This window comes from Cricetulus griseus (assembly GCF_003668045.3).
Source record: "Cricetulus griseus strain 17A/GY chromosome 1 unlocalized genomic scaffold, alternate assembly CriGri-PICRH-1.0 chr1_1, whole genome shotgun sequence".
Classification (NCBI taxonomy): Eukaryota; Metazoa; Chordata; class Mammalia; order Rodentia; family Cricetidae; genus Cricetulus; species Cricetulus griseus.
Genome location: NW_023276807.1, coordinates 253571356 through 253593948, shown reverse-complemented (window position 1 = coordinate 253593948; position 22593 = coordinate 253571356). Strand labels below are relative to the sequence as shown.

Sequence of the window (22593 nt, the reverse complement as noted above, 5' to 3'; positions counted from 1 at the left end):
TTAGTAAAATATAATAGCAAGAAGGTAACATATTGAAATATACTTAAAAGGCTTGCAGGGATAACTGAAGCACCGACAGAAGGTAAAAGCACTTGTTGCTCTTTCAGGACCTGAATTCAGTCGCCAGGGCCCATGCTAGATCTCTCACATTACCTCACCACCCTCTCCTCCGACCTCCACAGATACCCCATGCCTGTGACACACACACACACACACACACACACACACACACACACACACACACACACACACGCACCACATATTTTTAACTTTAAAAAAAAAGGACTGCAAAAGACACAAATTCATTAAATGAGCAAATTAATAATTCAATACATTTTTTTTTTAAAAAAAAGAACCACTCCTTAAATGTATCACCAATTTTATTTACAAAGACATTGGAACAGAAAAGCTTTCTAGTTTCTGGAGAAAATTCCTGGTATACAAACCATGGTTATTTTTCATTACTGAAAATAAGCAGCTTTCTACTGATATTTGCTTAGCAACAACAGTCCTTGTAAAGAAAATAGAATGCCCTCCTCAAGCAAATAAAATAATACATAAGCAAAATTATTTTTCAATTGGATTATTTCTGTGTAAAGAAAGCCACAAAAAGCAAATTTATGGGTGGATTTAAATGAAATTATTCATATGGTTCCACATTAACTTAGAATACAATAAACAGTAAACACAATTACATATTTATATTAACTATTTCAAATAATGTGCAAGAACTTAAAAAAAAATAAAACAAAATACCCTTTTCAAAACACCACTAAAGAGTCACACTAGATCACCATCGGCCTCAAAAGTATTTTTTTTTAAGTTCTTGGGGGTTTTTTCCCACTTGTGCTTTTAGGATGCTGAATTCAAAAGGCAAATACTGTACTTCCCCCAACACACATAATTACCTTCTTATAAATAAACAACAAAAATACAGGTCCTCCCAAAACTACAGTGTTCCTATGTCACCTAATGAGGCAAAGGTTATTCTTTTTCTAAAAAAGGGGCGGGGGAGGGGGCGTATTTATAGTTCTGCATCGGCAGCCACCGCCTCCTCTTCTATCTGCAACAGGGCGTTCGAATGGAGCCTTACTTCACATGGCGGTTGGCCGTCCAGCTGATCAGGCGAGGAGAGAAGAGAGAAAAGTGCTCAGATTCCAAAGCATGTGAATGTCAGCTCATGGGGACGCATAGCAGTCATCACTCAGAGTGGCCCAGTGAGGTAGAGAGAGTTGCCTGTCACTCCGTCTTAGGATACAGGTAGGCAAGTCCAGCCTGGGGTCTACAATTCTTTATTTGTAAAACAGGGTCAAAATTAACTGCTTGAATCAGAAAGGGAAAAAAAAAGCCTTCAACTCTCTATTATTTGTACTGAAGGAGAGAAAAGGCATGGGCAATGATTTCAAAAATCAATTATATTTGGCCTGGATTCAAAAGAGAAAAGTGCACACACATACACACTCCCCCCAAGACCCCATGCCCAGCCTTGATGTTCTCCCAACTTCAGGGTCAATATCCAAGGGCGGCCTTGTCATGGAGAAGGCTCAGAAGCCATTGACAGATAAGAGAGAGTTGACCAGTTCAAATCACTTCCAAGCACGCTTCATATAAGGGGCCATATAAATACCTCTGAGTTCAAAAGCAATAGGTTTGTAGATACCACTTGTAAAACCCTTTCGCAACAAGGAAGAAACATGTTACCATCGTCAAGATTCAAAATGATATACAGCAATTAACTGTTGTCTTGCTGAGGTTATAAAGCACACACAACCGAGGCTACCTATACTTCACGGTGCTCAAACACATGCTTAGAGAAAAAGTACCATTTAAAAATGTTCTTTTAATTAAATGACACTGAAACACTACATAAACAGAATCAAGGCTCTCTTTTTCAAATGTTATGTGTGGATGGATACATGGCTACATATTAACATAAAGCAGAAAGTGACATCTTAGATTCAATCGTTTTCAGAGTTGGTTACGTTGTAAGTCACAAAATAAGATCTCATCATTAGCTAACGGAAATGAGATGATGAGAGATGGAGCCTTAATCAGAAAGCAGACTTGTTCTGTGCCCAGGAGTCATTAGAAGTTTCTCCCGATCTTTGCAAATGAGGGTCAATGTCCTGATTTCTGGGTACAAGCCCCTTCAGTACCTCCACCCCACAACCCACTCCTAGGTGGCTGGGACACCTTACATAGCCTCTTTGAAGGGGACAGACTATGACCCCTGAAACCCAGGATTCTATGGTAGTGAAGCTGAGGAGGAGGTGGCTTCAGGCTCAGGGAAAGGCAGAGGAACCCGTGGTCTCCTCAAAAGACAAGAAATTTTCTCTCTAATTTGCTCTCTTACATTTGAATCGGAGATAGCAGTCATTGCAGTACAGTTGGTTGTTTCGGATTCTGACTTCTGCTCCTGAGGAAGAGCCTCCGAGGTCACATTCACAGGAGACACACTGATGAACAAAAGAAAAGGCACCATGAGGGAGTGCCAGAAACCCTGGAGCACTCCCAGAAGAGAGATGCACGGGATGAAGGACATACAGAGTGGGGTGAGCGGGTTCTAGGGTGCAGCTTCTAAACCCTGGGTATATCACAACGGAGCAAAGGGGCGGGAAGGCCAAAGGACAATTAGTGGATTAAAATCAGCCTGCAGGGTTAGACACTAAGAATTCATAAAGCAAAATTTAAGAACCAAGGCAATCACTCTATACTGGGGGTGGAGAAATATAAAAACAATTTGCTGATTAGATTAGAGAAATTTAGTCTTCATTGCCCCAAGGAAATAAAGGCAAACTCACCACATGTAAGAACAGAAGAAAAATAGAATTTGGTTTCTGGAAGTATAGTCTAGAATGGGCCCACTCCCAGTGTCCCCAGAGCTCTAGATGAGCAAGCATTCATAGGGTGCCTTAAGTCAAGGCTAGGGACTTTAGTGTTCTCTCTCTCTCTCTCTCTCTCTCTCTCTCTCTCTCTCTCTCTCTCTCTCTCTCTCTCTCCTCTCTCCTCTCTCTCTCTCTCTCTCTCTCTCTCTCTCTCTCTGTGTGTGTGTGTGTGTGTGTGTGTTCAAACACTATTTTGACTCATTCTGCTCTACATGGATTTACATGTACAAATGTATGTATATGCTTAAGCGAGCTGCTAACTTTAGAACTCCTGGATCAAAAATGGGGAGACCTTCTACTGTCCCAATGAGAGCTCAAGAATTAAAATGATGCATTCAGAGGCAGATACTGTAAAATCAAGAGTTACAGCCTGAACCCTTCCCTGTATACAAAAACACTATCAGGTATAAGCAGGCTGTGAAATTGTAAAACTATTTATAGTGGTTTTCCTTCCCGACACTATTAAAAGCTATCCATTAGACACTGATAACTGCATGTCTCTATGCTGCTAATAACACTGGTAAATTAAAATTTAAGTCTACCTGTGGCAACATACTAGAGAACACACTTGGCACCATAAATTTTATTTATAGGATCCTAGAAGATTAGGGCTACAAAAAGTATAGGGCTGGCAGACTGACTTTTATAAGAAGATTCCAGGTTTGAGAACCAAGTAGCAGCAAGCAATTTAGGACTCCCACGAGCAGCACAGACTGACAAACAACAGGCCAAGCTTGTTAGTGGCATATCCACAACCCAGGGCTCACAGAAGCCATGCGCTCTCCAAGCAAAGCATTGCAGCCGGCCGGCAAGCTCTTTGTCTCAGGCTCACCTTAAAACATTGTAAATGATAACAAAGACCCAGGGTCTCGATGATCATAGCAGCTCCTTTGCCCAGAATGTTATTACAGTAGGAACACACACGCTTCCCACTCACTGACCTAGATGTGGAACAAGAATGCAGTGGAGGCTTTCACCTATGCTGTGCAAGGCTGGCATTCAAAGTCACACTGTCATTGGTAGAAATGATAACAACTGAAGAAAGGCTCTTTACATCCATGGGAGAGAAACTTTTGCAGCCAGCTAAATAAAGCATGACTTCATTATACACCTTGAACTGTCTCAATGGAGGCTCTGGGGACCTTGATGCCTGTTCACCTAAAGGAACAATTTCAATGCAATTGGTCCACTTGGGACTTTGAATCCATTCCTGAGACCACATATGGACTTAATCGGTATCTCTGATCTGCGACATCTTCTTGCTAATTCAGTTGACTGATATACAAAATTCCACTCATGGCATTCCACTCCCAGGTCCACTCCAGAGTCTCTTTGATTTGCCTTCTCACCTTACTTTCTACCCCTTCTTTTTCAATTTTCTGACTGGAAAGAGGAGCACTTTTGTGACTGCACTTCTGTTGAGAATGAAGTCATCAGGGCCCAATAGCTGCCGATGAGTCAGCAATGGGGATTCCCACTTTACTTTTAGATCTAGGGCTGGTCTCTGCTAGTGCTAAGGAGACACTGACTTCATCTTTACTTTCTCACCCCAGCAGAAGGAGTGCAACAACACCAGGCCACGGGGTGTGCAGGGAGTGCATGGCTATTCATGTGTGAAGACAGCAATCCATCTTTGGGCAAAGTCCTTCCCTGGGCAGAGAGGCCCATGACCTGTTCTGAGCTCTCCCCCCTGCCTTATTATCACATACAGGGCTGCAGTGGGAGAATAAATGAGTGGTGGTTCCTCTCCTCTGCAAATTCCATCTACCCAAAAAAAACTGACCCTAAGGCCTCCTGACCCCTGTTCCTTTACCTCAACTCCCTTACATATTTTGTAGATCTTGGTAATTGTAACATCATTTTGAGTTGATATATACATACATATATGTATGTATATTTACACACACTTACATAAGTCAATTAATAGCTTAAAATACTCAAATGTCAGTGGATTTCTACCTTTCATCATTACATTTGTAATGCAAACTAGAACTCCTTTGAGATGACAACAGAGGACTGACTCATGGAGAAGCTGTGAAGATATGAAAATACAACCCACATGGACATCAGGGCTTCACCCCATGACCCAGGACAAGGGACCATTCAAGATTCTACCTAACTTTTACACCCTCCCCAGAACATAAGAACTGCCAAAGTCAAGTGATGAAGACTGAACAACTGGGGGCAGACTGGGTCACAGGTGAAGCAACCCAAGACTCCGAAAGCAAGATCAAACCTACAGGAAGATTTTTTTTTTTTTTAATCCAGCTCATTCAAACTGCCTGGGCTATGAAGCCTACTCATCATGCTTTTGTTCACACTCCATCCCAACGAGTTTCTATTAGAGTGCCATTCAAAGTCAGACACTGCATAGCACTGCTCCTACTCGTAAATATGAAAGCATTCGTAAGTCCCTGTATCATTTGTTGATGCCACCTGGTTATCTATTCAGAGAAATCTTCCAGCTGAGACACTGACCAAAAGCACAGGCAACAGAGAGCCTGGTGACATGCAGACATGTTGAAAGTCTGGAGTGCCTTTCCCAGACATCTGTAGACACTAGGCAGGCAACAGACAGAGGCCGAAGAAAGCCTTCTTATTTGCTTTGATACAAGAACACCAAATTTCATGCACTCAAAAGGACTTGCTCTTCTTCTTTGCTGGATAATTTGGGCAAGGCTTCAATGGAGAAACACACTTGAAATTGAGACAAGGGGGCAAAAGGGGCCTCACCTGTTACGGAGCTGAGAGCCTGACTGTGACATTGAAGAGGAATAGCTGTGTGGGGTGGGAGACCCTGGGGCAGGGCCTGGGTTGATGCTCTTCACAGGGCCAGCTGGAGGCGGTACGGCAGAGGATGGGTTCCTCATGTAGGCACGGTTTGATGTAGACAACAGCTGAGGAGGCGGGCGACTGAAGTCTTGGACAGAGGACGAGGCATAGACTCCTGCGGGCTGGCTGTGCCATGGAGACTGCCTCCAGGAACTGGGCCGCTGGGAGTCCAGGTTGTCCAAAGACTCCCCTCTGAAACGTGGAAGAAGTCACAAGAGTAATGTGAGTCACTCGACTGGAGAGCATCCGTTGCATGTAATACATCAGGATCAATACAAGACCCATTTTATGTATTTCCCAGGCTGTAATTAATCTGAGTCCTGTTACATACACAGTTACTTTTCATAATAAAATTGGTCTGCAGCAGAGGTGCTGTGACATTTCATATTTCCATATCCTTCTTTGGTGTGGTGCTTAGACCAGTGACCAAGTGTCAAAGTGAGAAGAAAATTTGTATATGTAGGTTACTACATGCTTATAGATAGATGCACTCACTGTAGAGCATTCTTCAGCAAATGAGAACATTATGGTTTTTTTTCATTTTTTTATTTGAATTATAAACAAGATTGTTTTACATGTCAATCCCAGTTCCCACTCCCTCCCCTCCTCCCCTACCCCCCCAACTAAAACCCTATCTATCACACATCCTTTCTGCTCCCCAGGGAGGATGGATAGGGCCTAGGCCCACCCTCGGGTGTCTTGGCTTAGAGAGTATCCCTCTATGTGGATGAACAATATTGCTTTTATTTTTTTAAAAAAATAAAAGTGAGTACTAGAAAGCAGTCATCCATCCCTTGAATCTTAAACAGCTTAGAAATATAAACCAAAATCAAAATTCAACCAGAAAATAAATTTTAAGCACATAGTATTAAGGTAGATATTTCCACAGATATATTAACTTAATCTTCACAGCACCATACAAGATTTTGTTTTTAATCTCATAGACATTCCTTTGACCAAACCAGAAGTGTGTGGGTAATGCTCTGGCCTCAAACCAAAGTCCCCTGGATTCCACTGCAACCCAGGCCTGCTGCCCCCCATACATTCTCAACACCCCAAGTCCTTTGTGTCAGTAACTGTTCAATATGCCCCTGCCTGGGAGCAGTCCATAGGCTCTTTCCTTGGACTGAGGACAGGAGTTACCCATTCTACAAAAGCTTCTGAATTGTGAGCAGCTTTCTGCTCACAATTTTGCTAGTACTTGTAAAACTTTCTTCCTACCAGGAGCTTAAAGAATACAGCTATTTTTAGCTTAAAGACGTATGTATGTATCACCACAAACAACATGTCATTATGCAGAGAATGAGTTGAGCAATATGAAAGGGGCTTTTGAGGATGGGAACTAGGTTTCTCCTTCTCTCACTTTCTATTCCTTCCCTAATCCCCCAAAGTAACAACCCTCAATCAAGAATCATTACACATTTGTCTCAGATAGGCAAGGAAATACCTACATACACACACAAATTTGTATATGTAAGTTAATACATGCTTATATGTAAATGCACTCACTCTGTAGCATTCTTCAGCAAATGGGAACAATGTGGTTTTTATTCTTTTACAATAGCTGAAAATAGCTTATTTACCACTGAACATATATGATCTTGAATCTTGTTAAGTCCCTTCATGGTCCCCACAGGACTGTGCCTTTTTGTATCTCCTCCCTGCCCAGCCCCTTCCAGAGACTGGGTTTGACCCTGGGTCTGCTTTGAAGAGTGGGGAAAACATGATAGACTTGGAGAGTGACAAGCATGTTCATGTCAGAAACTGTCATTCTGAAAGATGTGAATAACACACCACAAGGAAGTCCCAGCAGCTTCGTGGGAATAAGATTACAAAACAAGACCTCTGGCTGAGCACCATGAGGGGGTCACTTCAGGCAGGTTCACCAAAGTGCAATCCATTGCAAGACAGGCAGAGCTCATGGGCATTTTACATGTTCAGGGTCATTAAAGAAACAACGGATACATGGCAGAGATCTATGTGGGCTGCCAAACCATTACCCCTGTCTCTTTTATTTGAAAGAAAAAAAAATTGTGCCAACTCCAGATCTAAAGTTGCTCAAGTGCCAAAGCCAATGCCAGGCAAAGAACAAACCAGGCACCCCTCACACCTGGAAGAGGAATTACTATTTTAAATTAAGTGTGTTTCAATAAAGAAAGAACATGCAAAGTTTATTCCATGTGTAAATCCTAAGAGTGCTGGACTCCTTCACTCCCTGCCTTTGAGGTGCTGATTGTACACGGTGCATCTTCACTTCATAATGCTTGTAGAGTATTCTTATTGCTCTGCCACTATGAACGCAACTAGGTGCCCTGAAAAGAGAAATCCTGTGCTAGGCGGGGGTGGGGCACACCTCTAATCCCAGTACCTGGGAAGCAGCCTTTTCGATAGCCAGGGCTATGGGAGAAACCCTGTCTTGAAAAAAAGTGGAAGGAGAAGGGCGTGAAGGGAGGGAGGGAGGGAGGGAGGAGGAGAGGGGGAGGGAGGGAGGAGGAGGAGGGAGGGAGGAGGGAGAGAGATTTGGTGGGGATGGGGATAGAGTGGGGAGATTTGTTTTTCTAATATTTCCAATATTGTATACCCTCATCTTTATCTTTGTATGTTTATTTACAATATCTAGAAAATAGAACCCTACTAAGGAAATGGCACACCTTTGCTTAATTTACCATGAAAAATTATTGAATCATTGGAAAAAGGAATTCTTACTTTCTTATGCATTGCCTGTACCAATCAATCTCTTGTTTAATCAATCTCTTAATACTGTGAAAATTTCATAAGCAAAAGGATATGTCATTGTCACTTGAGGAGTGGCATTGATTTTTATATATTTACTGATTTTGTTTGTTTCCTATGAACTACCTCCTCACATCACTTGTATAATTTAGATGATACAGATAGACAGACATAGATACACACATAGATAAAGTGACTAGGATTTACCTGTTGGTTTTAAAACAGCTATTTGTATATTGAAATAATTGGTTCTTTATCTGAAACATGTTGCAAATAAGTTTCCCTAGCTCAGCCGTCAGACAGAGCGCTGACAGAATGGCTGCAGTGTTATTTGCCAACATAGGTCTCTTAAAATGCCCAGCCACTCACTCCAACTTGTATCTACATATTCACCGTCTTCAAAGTTACCAAGTTAGCTTTTTCACAGTTTTTGTGAACCCAATTATCATGATTCCAACCTAGCCATTAGCCTGGTTATGAACACAAGTACGCTTCCTTCTCTTCAAGTTTAACACACAAGAAAGAATCAATTCATATTTAGTTATCTGAGTCCCATTTCCAAATTCATTGTCCCCCAGTTTAAATGAGATGGGCCAGATACAACAACTGTGTCTGATAATAGCTTACTGCCATAAAGGAAAAAAAAAAGACCTAGAAATGAGACATTTGCCTCACAGCAAAAAATCATGAACTGTCTGGTACCTTCTCATGATCCCAGGCAGGCAGATGGGCTCTTTGTTCACACTGGCACTGCGCTGTCGGATCCAGCTGTTGTCATTATGGAGAGATGTTCTCTTCCTCATTTCCTGAAGGATTTGCTGTCTCTCCAACTCTGCTTCTGAGGGGCCTTGATCCTTCTTGGAGATCCTTTGTGAAAAGCTAGTAGTCCCAATTCTGTCTGAATATTTGCTGCTTCCTAAATTAAGAACATACCAAAAGCTTCAGTAGTAAGTATAACACAAGAAATGATAGTGGCTCAGGCTCCAAAGACAGCATAACTAGCTGCCTCCTAGCCCAGAAAACTCCAGTTCCATGTGAAGAGATGTCCATAGGGTGCTCTCTCTCTCTCTCTCTCTCTCTCTCTCTCTCTCTCTCTCTCTCTCTCTCTCTCTCTCTCTCTCTCACACACACACACACACACACACAAATCCTATAGATCCCAGAACTGTAATGTTCATGTTGAGTTATAAAATGTGCATCTATCTTTTCCTTCTCTCAATCAAGAGCACTCATTGAAGGTTCGCTACAAACAGTCTGCATGGAAACAGGGAATTCCCCTTACAGCCCAAAAGCACATATCCCTAGTTGGCAGGGGCTAAGTGTTTATGGTATAAGCCAAAGAATAAGTAATGACAACACGGTGGTATTAATCAGTCACTGACATAGCCCTGGTGAACAAGAGAAAATAATTGTCCATAATATTATCAGATTTGTTTGTGCTCTAAAAAATTTATAAACTGTAATACATATATAATTATTAAGTTTATTAGTGGTAATTAAGTCAGCTTGCATCCCCAGGGTTTTCTGACTAATTGCCTATTTATGTAAAACACATGCAACCTGGAGGCATCGTCCTTGCTTTAGTTTGGGATTAGAAAATTTTAACTAAGGATTTTTTTTCTTCTCTAAATTCATTGTTATTACCACAGTTTCAGAATATTTAGCTTGTTTAGGTATCTCTTCAAGTAGGCAATGAGCCAGGCCACAGAAGTTTGTTGTTGTTGCTTTTTAGTACACACCTACACTTAGTATATTAATAGCAACATCAATGTGCTAGTTTTAAATAAAACATTTTTCATTTTAAGTGTACATTAATGGCATAACCAAGTCATCCCATCAAATATGTAATCATTTCTTAGTGTCTGCTAATTCAAGGAGGTGTGGCAGGCACAGGGACAAAAGAATACATTACCAGCAACCCGGTGAGACACAAAACACAATGAGCAGCTGTTTCAGAGGTCACAGGTGCGCACAGGCCAACTAGGTTTCACTTGGGGCAGAGTACAAACACCACAGACTGAAAGTGTGTCACACAAGACAAGTGTACTTAATCTATAATTTGAATAGTGGCTAGGTCAAGTTCAAGGGAGAAGAGCTGGAAATCCAAATAGAAAAGATACAAAGACCAGAGGGAACTCATTAGAAGTATGTGCTGAGTGAAGACATAAGAGATGTAGAAAGTTTAAAGCTGTGTTTCTTGGGGGGAAAGGTGAGCCCAAAATGCTGGCAAGTCAAGTAGGGCATAGAGAACCGAAGGTCCTACCTTCAATGAAACTGCCACCTACTCTAATGAAAACTTAATTTTATGAGTTTTGACCACACACCTATCAGCTGCCACCAGACCCCAGGCCAATGAAATAAACAATGTTTTTCTTATAGTGAGATTTAAATTTTAAAAAATTCCTTCTCAGCAGTTTAAAGATAATACACAGAACACACATTATTATTTATTCATTTTAAAAACAGAAATAGCTGGCATCAGAGATGTGAATTGCCTTAGAGGCCGGTGACAGAGCCAAAGCATTTCTGTCCACCTCAGTCCTCGCCTGAACATTTCTTCATGCGCAGAACTGACCAATAATTTGCTTATGCAAACTCTACACATATGATGCTATTGCTTAGGGCTTTTTCTTAGGTAATTTCAGTTATGTGGGGTTAACCAGGACTATATTTTATATCAAGCTCCAAGTTCCAAATGATTTTCAATAATGAAAAGAAAAACCCTATCACTGGATTTTCAGACCTTTTGCCATCTACATGAATGACTTCAGATTTATATGAACTGTTTAAATCCTCTACAACATTACTTCCTGTCCTCATACGTTAGCTGCAAGATAAAATCTACTATGCAAAGTGGCGTCAACATTTTCTCCGCAAATATCCCACATATTTCTTAGGCATTCAAATGCCCCAGTGCAGTACTCTCTCTATTATAAAGAAAGCCAAAATAAACACTAGTTATTTATTGCAATTACTCAAAATAGCATGTTAACCATCTAATACTAATGAATCTAAAGTTTCCAGCACTGAAAAATGTTAATCATAGTATATGACCACCTTGAACAAAGTTTGAATACAAACATCACACTTACCATTTTTCTCTGTGGCAGCATCATTTAGTTCTGTAGTAGATCTTGACTTACTCCTAAAACAGAATATATTAAATATGTCACATTTAACATTTTTTAACATTTTTATTTTATTCCAGAAAAGCTGGTTTTGGTTTTTTGTTTGTTTGTTTGTTTATCCAAGACAGGGTTTCTCTATGTAGTCCTGCCTGTCCTAGAACTTGCTCTGTAGACCAGGCTGGCCTTAAATTCAGAGATCCACCTGCCTCTGCCTCCCAAGTGCTGGGATTAAAGGCATGCGCCACTACTCCTGGCAAAGATTTATTTTTAAGTAGATATTTATTTCCTATGTCTTTTGGGAGATGTGTTTATTTCTGAACCAAGGAATTTTTCACATTATGCAAACTAGCAGTAAACCGAAGAAATGCTGGAAATACACAAAATGTGTGGAACCCTCTCTCCTTCCTAAAATGGTGGAGACTGCTCTGTCCATGCTGGCTCCTGCACCAGCCACCAGCTCACTCAGTCAGTCTGTGCTGCCTCCTCCATACCACCTGGCATCAAGATGTGGATAAAGGCACCAGGAGGCCACAGATCATTCATCCATTTGCCAAACGCTATCCTGGCATTCCAAATAGGTAGTGAGGCATACTGACTGTGCAGGCTACTCTGAAAATGCTGTTTGAAGGTCTGAACAAGGTCACAGGCTCATCTCCTCATTCTACAAATCAGTGGAACTTCAGAAATAGTAACAATGCCATATACAGATGTTCTGTGCATATATAGTATATGTCTGCATCCTGTGTAATAACCTATAATGTGCGATAACGTGCTATAACTGACAGCTACATCTGTCGAGTCATGCCTGTTTTTACAAAGAAAACGCTTGTCACCAGATGTCAGGCTGCACTCACCAATGCCTATAAGGTATGTGCTACATAATATATACAGAGTCTATGTATTATACATAGCACTATTTATAGTATTCTATATTACTATATATATATATTATATACTCCCTAATTATATAGATCCAACCAGAGGTTTAAAAGACAGATGTACAGTAAAAGCTGGCCTTGAGCATACAGAGATCCCCTCCCCTCCTCCTCCCCAGTGCTCAGATCATAATTCTGACCTTCTGTTTGTTTATGTTGGCTTGGTTTCTTTCTTAGTTAGCTTTTCACTACCCGCATTCTAGGCAGAACACTGAAAGTTGATAGATTAGTGATTCCTAGCTTTTCTCATCTCGGGGCTCTTAGCCAACTGTCAACCTATGCAAGTTTCTGTTTCATCCCATATTTAAAATATAGGACTAAATATATCTTCTCATAGAGTTGTACTGAGAAATAAAGTATGTAAAGTGAATAAAACAATGAGAAAGGGGAGCAGACATTTTAATGTTACCTAGTTTCTGGGGGGGGAGGGGTTCACCACAATCAGGTCATTTATTGAGAGGCTTTTTGCTAGCTATTGAATATGTCATTCCTACCTAGTTATTCCCACACTTCCACCATTGTCCTCTGAGCTCTCTCACTCCCCCCACAGTTGCCAGTAAATGTGCCTCTTTCCTTGTATCTAATAACTCAGGCAAGCATCCTAGAGGGAGCATTTCAGCTCTGCGAGCAGAGGCTAATGAGCCCACAGACTGGACATCTACAGATGGGCTATTCAAAAGTCCTTAGTGGTTTCAAAACAGCAAAGTGTTTTTTTTTAATTGCTTGCAAATATTAAAGCTTAATGCTTTAGGAAACTTTAAACACATGTACTTTGTACCTTTTCTGATCGCTAAAATTCTGTTTTTCTTTCCAAAACAGACCAGTGGTTTTCATAGTACTAAGAGAAAGGTCACAATTCTCATCAGATGCCCCCAAAACATTATCATTTTTAGGTAATCTTGAGTGACTCATTGTGCCTTTTTAAAGAAAATTGTCTCCTGGATAAGGAGAAACACACCTGTAGTCCCAACACAGATGGAAGAAAGCTAGCCCGGGCTACATAGTGAGTACCAGGCAATCTTGGGCTACCTATTGAGACCCTGTCTCAAAAATTTAAACACTGCTCTGAATGACCAAAAAGGGACAATTTTTGTCTACTCATCTTCTAAAATGACTGCTCCCACAAGGCAGGATAGTAATACAACTTTTGTTTCTCTGTGTTTTGTTTGTTTGTTTGTTTGTGTTTGCTTTTTTTTTTTTTGAGGAAAGATTTTTTGCTTGGTAGCCTAGGCTGGCCTTGAACTCATTATGTCGTTTGGGCTAGTCTCGAACTCACATCAACCCTTCTATCTCAGCTACCTGAGTCCTTAGATTACAAACATTTGTTAGCTACAAACAACTCTCGCTTGAAGCAGCCTTTGACTTTAGTTTGAACAATAGCTTAGATCGCAGGTGTCTTGGAGACTATCTTTTGTCATTTCTGTTTCTTTTCAGCCCACCATGCATATAAGATTCCATGGGCTCTTATAGTCACTCTCATTTCCCCAGACACTTACACCACTTATACCAACTCCCCAAAGCAGAGCAGGTATGTGACTAAGCCCAGACAACCAAAATTTCCAAATGAGCTCAGTGCAAAATGCTGAGTCCCAAAAATCTTAAGCTAAGTTTACAGGTAATTTTTACACAGCAAAATCTGAGTGATACAAAGAATAATCTTCAAATATTTTTTTTCTTGTATTCCAAATGACAAAGGGCTGCAGTAGCTCTACAGATCACCTTGGTGAACGGAGGGAAATTCATCTGAAGTCAACAAGTAAAAGGCGATAGTCCACACACCTGTCACTAGCAAACAGCCCTGAAGATTCCTCCTCTTTCTTCAGAATGTCGTAGGAATCAATAGGCCTAAAAAGGAAATTTTTTTCTATTAAAATACCAAACTTTAAGACATTCCCTGACTTTAGGGATATCAAAATAGTATTCTAATCTCTTTAAGCAAATTGTCTATGGCATTTCAGTCAGCTGCTACAGAAAACTGACCTACAGGCCAGTTGCTAATCACATGTGCAGTCCAGTCATACATTCGCAGTGGGGGCAGGGTAGGAGCCCCATATTCTGGTAATGATCTAGGGCTACAGAATTTTTTTTTTTTTTTTTTTAGTTTTTGCTTTATAGCACATCTTCTTGGGACAGGCAGGCCAAGAAGAAAATAATGAAGGCTAGTGTGGTGTAGAAAGAAACGGTGGGTAGGCAGAATCGGGTATTCTGGAAAGGCTAATGGTAAATTGTGAAATCAAATAAGTGGGCCACACACATATGAAGGAAGTCATTTTCAAAGGTAAAAAACACTGAAGTCCAAGGCAAGGCCTGCTGGCATTTTCATCAGAAGAAGGCAGACAGTAACCAGGCAAGAGCCTAAATGCTAAGGGCTAAAAGATCTTAATAAGCTCTTAGGCAACACCAAGCTCACGTGAGCTTTCTAGCCTTGGCAAAGAGTTTTGATGGCTTTGCAATATGTCAGGAAGTCATGCAAGAGCTGAGGAATTAAAGAGACACACTGCTGTTTGTGATTTAAAGGATCCTTGGAACTGGTTGATTCAGCTGTGTAAAGCAAAGACAGCATGACAGAGGAGGAAAGACATACAGGGTGAACAAAACAAAGTCACCACTTTTCAAACACCACGGTGCCCTTCAGCTATAGGAACAGACCTCCGGTACTGGTAGATCTTGACGGAAGTCTCGCGCTCCCTCTCGGCCTGGTGCTTCTGTGTTTCAGCTCGTTTTTGCTCTTGAGCCTTGGCCTGGGCCTCTGCACGGGCCTTGGCTTCAGCCTCTGCCTGGGCCTGGGCCTGGGCCTGGGCCTGGGCCTCAGCCTCAGCCTCCCGCTGCTTCCGAAGCTCTTCTTCCTGAGATTCTTGTTCCTTCCGTTTCTTCTCCTGCTCCAGCAGGAGCTGTTCCTGCAGCTTTCGACTCAGATCCTCACTAACAGCGTCCTCTTCCAGCTGCCCCCTCTCCTCCTCTCCTGCTCGGGTTCCTTCCCTGTCAGAAGACTTAGAGCCTTCACTCCAGGTGTGTTCCCATGTGGCAGCAGCAGGCTCCCGAGTGGTCAGAGAAATACTGTTGGAGTTTAGAACCATCAGCTCCTAGGTAGCCAGCAAAAAGTAAATAAATAAATAAATAAATAAATAAATAAATAAATAAATGCGCGCGCGCGCGCGCGCAGCGCGCGCGCGCGCGAACACACACACACTACAATATGACAATCAGTCTGGAATTCCAAGAAGATAGTTACAACTCAAAAAAAAAAAAAACAAACAAAAGAATCATGTGAATAACTGAAGTGCTAAGGGCAAAAAGACTACTGATACTCTAAGAAATAATTACTTGATGATACACTAGAAAAACTAGGAGAGAAATTAAAATGTAAAAGCAAATTTCTAAAACACGAGAGTTCAATATATTTTCCAAAGAGGTGAGAATGTGTATAGGGAAATGGGGTGTGGCACTCCTTGCCTAGGCTCTCCAGAAAGGTACAAGAGAAGGAAGAAGGGAACGAGGCATGCTTCATGCTACCTCATCCAAGTACTTGGAATTCTCCCTCTCGGCCTCCTGCTGAGCTTTCTGCCACTCCTCCCTCAGCTTTTCTTGCTCACGTTGGTATTTCTCCTATGAGGAAATATGGCATAATAATTAATCAAGGTTTGCCTTCTCATGGGAAACAATTATTTCCCATTAACAATTTTGCTCTCTGTAAACCTCCATATCACTTTCATGTGACCAAACTGAGTTTAGTCCCTGAAGAAAACAAAAGAGGTCTTGCACTAACGTGAAATGTGGATGTCCAGGTAGCAGGAAGGAGTAGCCACAAGGAAGGAGACCTATGCCCTATGCCCAAGCTCTACTGTTAATGGAACTCATCAAGGCCTCCAGCGAGGATGAGAGAGACTGATGACAAAACAGCCCTCATCTACTGCTGACAGGGACAAATCCTCACAGACTGTGCCCCTCGTGTCTCCAAGGTGCCCATAGGGGTTAATGCCTGACAGTTTATACAATCATCAGAATGGAAAGTAAGGATTTAATACAAAATATGCACCCAATATGCAAAGGGGTTTACTAGTGACACGGACGCTGGTTTTATTCTGCTTCTTTTCAAGCTTGCTTCTCAACACTGGTTGGCACTGGCCAGAAGAGAGCACTAAAAGCTAAGCCCTCTCTTCACCCGGGCTATGCAATGCTACCTGAAGTAGGCGGTCCTGCTCCTTCTGCCACCTCTCCTGTCGTTTTCTCTCCTCCTCTTGATCCCATGCCCAACGACTTGGAGCATTGAGGGTTGGAACCGGAAGCTAACCAGTTTGTGGCACAAGAGATGTAGAACACAGGTCAACATGATTCCTTAGGTTAACTACTGAAATTCCTCCATACTCATCAATTACTCATCTCATGCTGGCTTAAACCATAACAGAGAAGATATGGTCTCACATTTCAACATCATCTTTTTTAGTTGACAACCCAATCAACATTTATACATCTTAAAATAATGCAAGAAATATTACTGTGTAGTAATCCAGTCCCGCCAGACTTCCCTTACATATTCCCAACTACAGAGGTCTAATACTCACATCAGGAACCACAGAATCGGAGCTCCCTGCATTGCAGCGCATGAGCAAGGAAGGAAGAGAAGCACAATGTCAGTCTCCATTTCTACAAAATAATTCTTTTCAGGGAGTCAGATCTCACTAGCTGTCTCTGCCAGTATGCCAAGTGACATCGGTTTTCTTTGAAACGCAGCTATGAATCCTTTCCCTTCAGTTCCATCTGTACGCGTCTTCCAAACCCAAATTTAGTAACAGAGGAAACCACTGGTCCCCAAACTCTAGGGAACAGCACCAACTTGCTGAGGCCTTCATAAGAGGCTTCATTGATACTAAACTGAACAGCGCCCCATAGTTTAGCTTAATAGGGGAAAAGAACACCAACACTACATCTCCAAGCCCAATTACTGCAAATATTCATCAAAAGGATGACAGCAGCCAATCTCATTTCCCAGGTCTCCTTGCTAATGAACTGCTTTCGAATTGAAATGATGGCAAAAAACGAGCTCAAGACACCTTTCCTCTTCCATTATTCTGAAGAGGAATTCAAGGTTGATGTGCAAACGATCAGACACTATATTATTATATCTTCTTGTTGTTTTCTGAGACAGGGTCTCATGATACTCAGGCTGACCTCAAGCCAACAATGACTCTGAACTTTTAGTCCTCCCGACTCCATCATCCATGTGATGGGATGACAGGTGTGCACCACACCGCCTGGCCAATGTTTTGACTACTATTTTGAGACACAATTTAGTCTAGGCTGGCCTTGAACTTTTAATCTTGCTGCCTAGCCTTGGCAATAGAGCTGTGTATGACTACACTGAACTAACAATCTTTTTATCATAAAGGAGTTTATAGTAATGTGTGTGAACACATTATACAATTATAGAAAATTGAATTTTTACAAAATATACTATTATTCGATATTTAGAAACTTTCCTGGAATCTCAGCTGTCACATAAACTGTTCACTTATGTAACTATTTAAAGAAAATTGCTTTAAGACATAGGAAAATGTTCTCCTCTAAAATAGCTCATTGAAAGGTGACAGAAAACTAAAATAAAGACGAGGAATTATTTTGCTTTAGCCAGATCAAATTAGGAGTGTGTTATCACTTCAACTGAATTGCCACAGAAAATAGTGAGTTTGGTGAGAAACTACAAATCAAAAGCTCCAAAGATAGCTGATAAACTCTATCTATGGGTCTGAGATGAAACTTAATCTACCTTAGGAAGACTATTAGGCAATAAACACAACAGACACAAACCCAGGAGGCATCATAAAGCAAATTTTGAAATGTTTCATTAATCTTTAAAGAAACAGTAACATTTTAGATGGCCACAGTAAATCTTCTGTGATGTTGCATCTGAAATGTTAGATGTTATTTTTAAGTCCTTCGTAGCAAAACATTGGAAACACATTCAGGAGACAGAGTGTTAGACAATGTGAAGATGAGGAAAGGCCGCATGCATCACACCTCACGAGGCAGCCCCGCACAGCTACACCAACACAGCTTTCGCAACGCTCCCGTGTTCAGAGGCCCCCAATTTTCTTTGGCATCAACAGAGTCATCATTATTAGTCCTCTGCCATCATTGTAACAGCAACAAGCAACTCTGTTCTTCATTAACAGTATTCCCATAGCCAAAAACTGGTTGTTGTTGGTTTTTTTTTTTTGTTTGTTTGTTTGTTTGTTTGTTTTTGTAAGTTGACCAAACACATGTTGGTGTAACCTAACACTGTGCAGATGATAAAAAGCAGTAAGGCATAAATGAAACTCCTCATTTCTTACTGTTACCCAGTGGAAAAACACGTGTGTTTAATAGCATCTCACTGCTTTGTTTTGTTTTTTTCACAAGGTTAAAAGAGAGAAACACCTTGCGAGCTAGACAAAAGACACGCAAAGACCCATTACCACAGAGGTAGACCCATGAACTGTAAGAAAAGCCTGGTGATCCTGGGGAAAGAACGGAAATGGGTTATGTTGCTTGGTCATAACAGCAGCAAGATGGAAGGAGACCGGTGCCCAGAACCACAGACTACAAGGAAGAGTGGAGGGTGAGGCAAGTGTTCATGAGAGCCCAGGAAGAGTTAGCTTTACAGTTTACCTTGTTCAAAAAATTGTGATCGCCTTTTTAAATTTCTCAAAGAAATGGATTCTGATGCTAGTTGAAAAATAAGAAAATAAATACCATGTCATTCATTTCAATTTCTTACCACTTGTTATACCTTTCTAATCTGTAGCAATGTTTTTTTTTTTTAAAATAACAAATTGGTCGCCCCTAAAGATAGAGATTATTTCAAGGCAGACACACACATTTTAGTAGTCTACACTACATTCAAATTAGTAAGAGGAACAAATACTTTTATTAATTACTTTTAGTAAATAGCATTGTATGTTCACAGCAAGGAGAGCCATACCATCATCTTACTGCGCAGGGCTTCCAAGAAATGAAAACTAACACTTTTTGTCTAGGTTAATTGACCTAATAGTATGTCTACCAAAGCATTTTTACAACATGATGCAGATGCAGAAAAATTTTAAAGTATTTGAGAAGAAGAGATCAAAAGCTATAAAACTTAAAGAATGGCCAGATGAAAACATACGCTAAAGGTAATGTGTCTTTGATTAGAATATTCTATAGTAGTATCTAGGAAATGTATAGATGCTGGCTTATGTCTTATTTTAATAGGGTTAGAAAGAAAAAGAAAACCTAATACGACTTCTCCCATAGTCGGGTCCCAAAACTGTGGTCCAGACTGTAAATGTCACCTGATAGTGGTTTATGCTTCCTTATCTAACCAGTCCTGAAGCAGCAAGCCCTTCAGAGAGTCGCATGGTCACCACATAGGTGTCTCTATCAATTGGCTCTACTACCTGGGCCATGGGAAGAACCCAACTGGGATTCCTGAGATTTTACTTTCATAAAGCAAAATAAGCAATGTTTATTTTAAAACTGTTGATAAGGGAAACAACAGACCCAGCTTCTAATTATTAGAAATGAAAGACAAAGAAAATAATCACAGAGAAGAGGGAAATTCATGTACTTTGGTCAGCTTTGTTCAACATATTTTCAAACTACCCAAGTGTGCCTAAAGTCACCAAAGCAAACACAGCCCCATGGCAGGAAGCCTGGTCTCATGGTGTAAGATATTTAGCTTCTTCTGGCCTCTTCCATGCCTATATGGTCTTGAAAGATCTTTCTGATATGTCTAAGAAACAGCATAACAGCAATCAGTGGCTAAGTTATTTCTGAATGGTCAAAGCCAGGAGAGTGAGAACTGTAACCACACCCTGGATGCTTCTGGCCTTTTCTTTCAAGACAAAGGTGACTCTCAACTGTTACTGCCTTGGTGATTCTCTGCAGAACAATGAAGAAGGAAAGGAAACCTCCCATTTTGTATTTAATAGTGATCCTTCTGCCAACACTCCTTAGCCAGGAAGCTGATGGCTCCGGGAAAACCTGTTCTTATTTGGCTTAGGCACACAGGTACCCAGAGTTCCAGAACCTGCTGCCAAATTTGCATTTACAGCTCCTGCAATGTTCCACACTGGAACTGACTCCTTCCCACCTGGCAGCAACTGGATCTGCATGCTAATCTTGGTTTCAACTTGCTGTGCATTCGGCTTTCCTTCACTCACATATATTAATTTTTATGGCAGATCTCAAGAGCTGTAACTTACCCTGTGGAACAAATGGAAGTAATTTCAAAGTGATCTTTACCTTTTGAATCAAAGGTGTTGCTTTCCTCATGAATTCCATTGATTTCTTTAGATTCGGTATACTGGAAAGGGTAAAATGCTAATTAACATTCTCTCTGATTAGACTTTGGGCTTAAATAATACATCTCTCATTAGAGAAAAGTATCTTTAAAAACAAGATGGGTTTTTCAGGATACTGATTCATTACTCACAGCTTCTTATGTGTACTAAAAACTTAATTTTTTCGTTACTCTGCAATACTTGTGAGAGGATTAATGACTAGCTATAGGCAAGAATGACCATTAGTTTAATCAGTCATTAATATTCTAAGAGGCATGACAGATAAAATATTCATTCATTTGGCTTATATTTATGAGTATTGGGCTCATAAGTAGTAAAAACAACCATTTATGATCCTTTAACATTTAAATCTGTCCTTTAAAATGTAATAATATTTCCTTTTAGATAAGTTTATTCAATTCAAAGTTTAAATTATCAATTAAAATGAACAATTGTAATTAGAAACAGAAAGCAGTTTTTTCATAAAACTATATGAAAAAATATTGCTTTAAAATTTGAAATTTCCTGCTTTGCGCTTTTTAAATCAATTCATGAAACTGATTACGTCTTAATCACACATGCAATCCAATTCAATTGCTTTATGAGGTTTCATGGTGTTCAAAGTGACTACATTTTGCCAATAGACTGCAGAACACAAAGAATGTATAGAATGTAATTTTTCACAATTGCTATTTCTCATTCACACCGATCTGAGAGATGACTGTAATGATGAAAGATTGGTCAGAAAGACCTGCAGAGCAACATTATGGAATGTTGTTACCTTTACATAACTCAACAATAAAAGGCTGCTAATAAAAACACCCAGTATTTTCAAGAGTACACTTTAGTGCATTTATTAAGTATAACCTATTTATCTTTTATATAGTATCAAAACTGATTGCTTTCCCCACACACAGCTTCTGTTGTTATTTCGTTCTACTTACAGGACTCTGAAGGCTTTCAGAGAAATCAGTGGTTACCGACAGACTTGAAGACTTGTCCGAGTTGTAAATCCCTGAAGTTGTTGTATCAGTCCACTTTGTTTCAGGTGAACCTATAATTTTGGTAGCCACACTGGTAAGATTGAGGGTTTTATGCCGTGTAGATGGCAGGGGAGGTTGGTCTCTGCCCCAGTCTGATTGGCACATGAAGACCAAGTAATGAATACACATAGATGGTGAAGTGGAAAGAACACAGTTACTGAATGAACAGATACAAAATGTACACAGACAGACAGACGTACAGTCAGACAGATGAATCAAACAGATGAATCATCCAGTGTGCCAACGACATGGAGACTTCGGGGCCTTTACCAGCAGACCACCTTCCCAAAACCCAAAGGTTAGAGATCATGGTAGTAGCAAGACAACTAGCAAACGTGCTGATTCTTTTCTTAAACTGGGACTACATGTTATATGCCGACACCAAACATTTGGGAGTCGGAAGAGACTTAACGCCCCTTCCCATCTTTACATCACCAATGACACAGAAACACAGGGATATAAATCCCTCTGAGAATAACAAGGAAGGTGTCCTAATGTGAGCTTGATGACAGCAGGATAGTTAACTACTGGAGAGAAAGTTAAATCAGTCTCCGTCCCCACCTCTCTCTTTTGGTTTTTTTTTTTGGGGGGGGGGGCGTGTTTTGTTTTGTTTGATACAGGATTTCTCTGTGTAGCCCCAGGTATCCTGGAATTGACGCTGTAGACCAGGTTGGCCTCGAACTCAGAGATCTGCCTGCCTTTGCATCCCAAGTGCTGGGATTAAAGGTGCGCCACCA

At 40.8% G+C, this 22593-nt stretch overlaps 1 protein-coding gene across 3 annotated transcripts in view; it reads right to left on the bottom strand.

Moving 5' to 3' along the window:
* Nucleotides 1–362: 362 nt before the first annotated feature.
* Nucleotides 363–22593, bottom strand: part of Lmo7 (LIM domain 7) — a 122631-nt gene continuing 100400 nt past the window's right edge. For 2 of the 3 annotated variants that reach the window (XM_035452608.1, XM_035452609.1), the window contains 14 exons: nt 21758–21867; nt 20776–20836; nt 19159–19215; nt 17076–17101; nt 16695–16799; nt 16027–16119; nt 15163–15596; nt 14293–14358; nt 11543–11595; nt 9153–9366; nt 5619–5909; nt 3718–3826; nt 2354–2456; nt 363–1117 (listed from right to left, as the gene is read on the bottom strand). In XM_035452608.1, coding sequence (XP_035308499.1) covers nt 1095–1117; nt 2354–2456; nt 3718–3826; nt 5619–5909; nt 9153–9366; nt 11543–11595; nt 14293–14358; nt 15163–15596; nt 16027–16119; nt 16695–16799; nt 17076–17101; nt 19159–19215; nt 20776–20836; nt 21758–21867 — 1745 coding nt within the window. In that variant the 3' untranslated portion in view covers nt 363–1094. Of the gene's footprint in view, nt 1118–2353; nt 2457–3717; nt 3827–5618; nt 5910–9152; nt 9367–11542; nt 11596–14292; nt 14359–15162; nt 15597–16026; nt 16120–16694; nt 16800–17075; nt 17102–19158; nt 19216–20775; nt 20837–21757; nt 21949–22593 lie in introns of all 3 variants that reach the window. The other variant, XM_035452607.1, reaches the window with a different exon arrangement.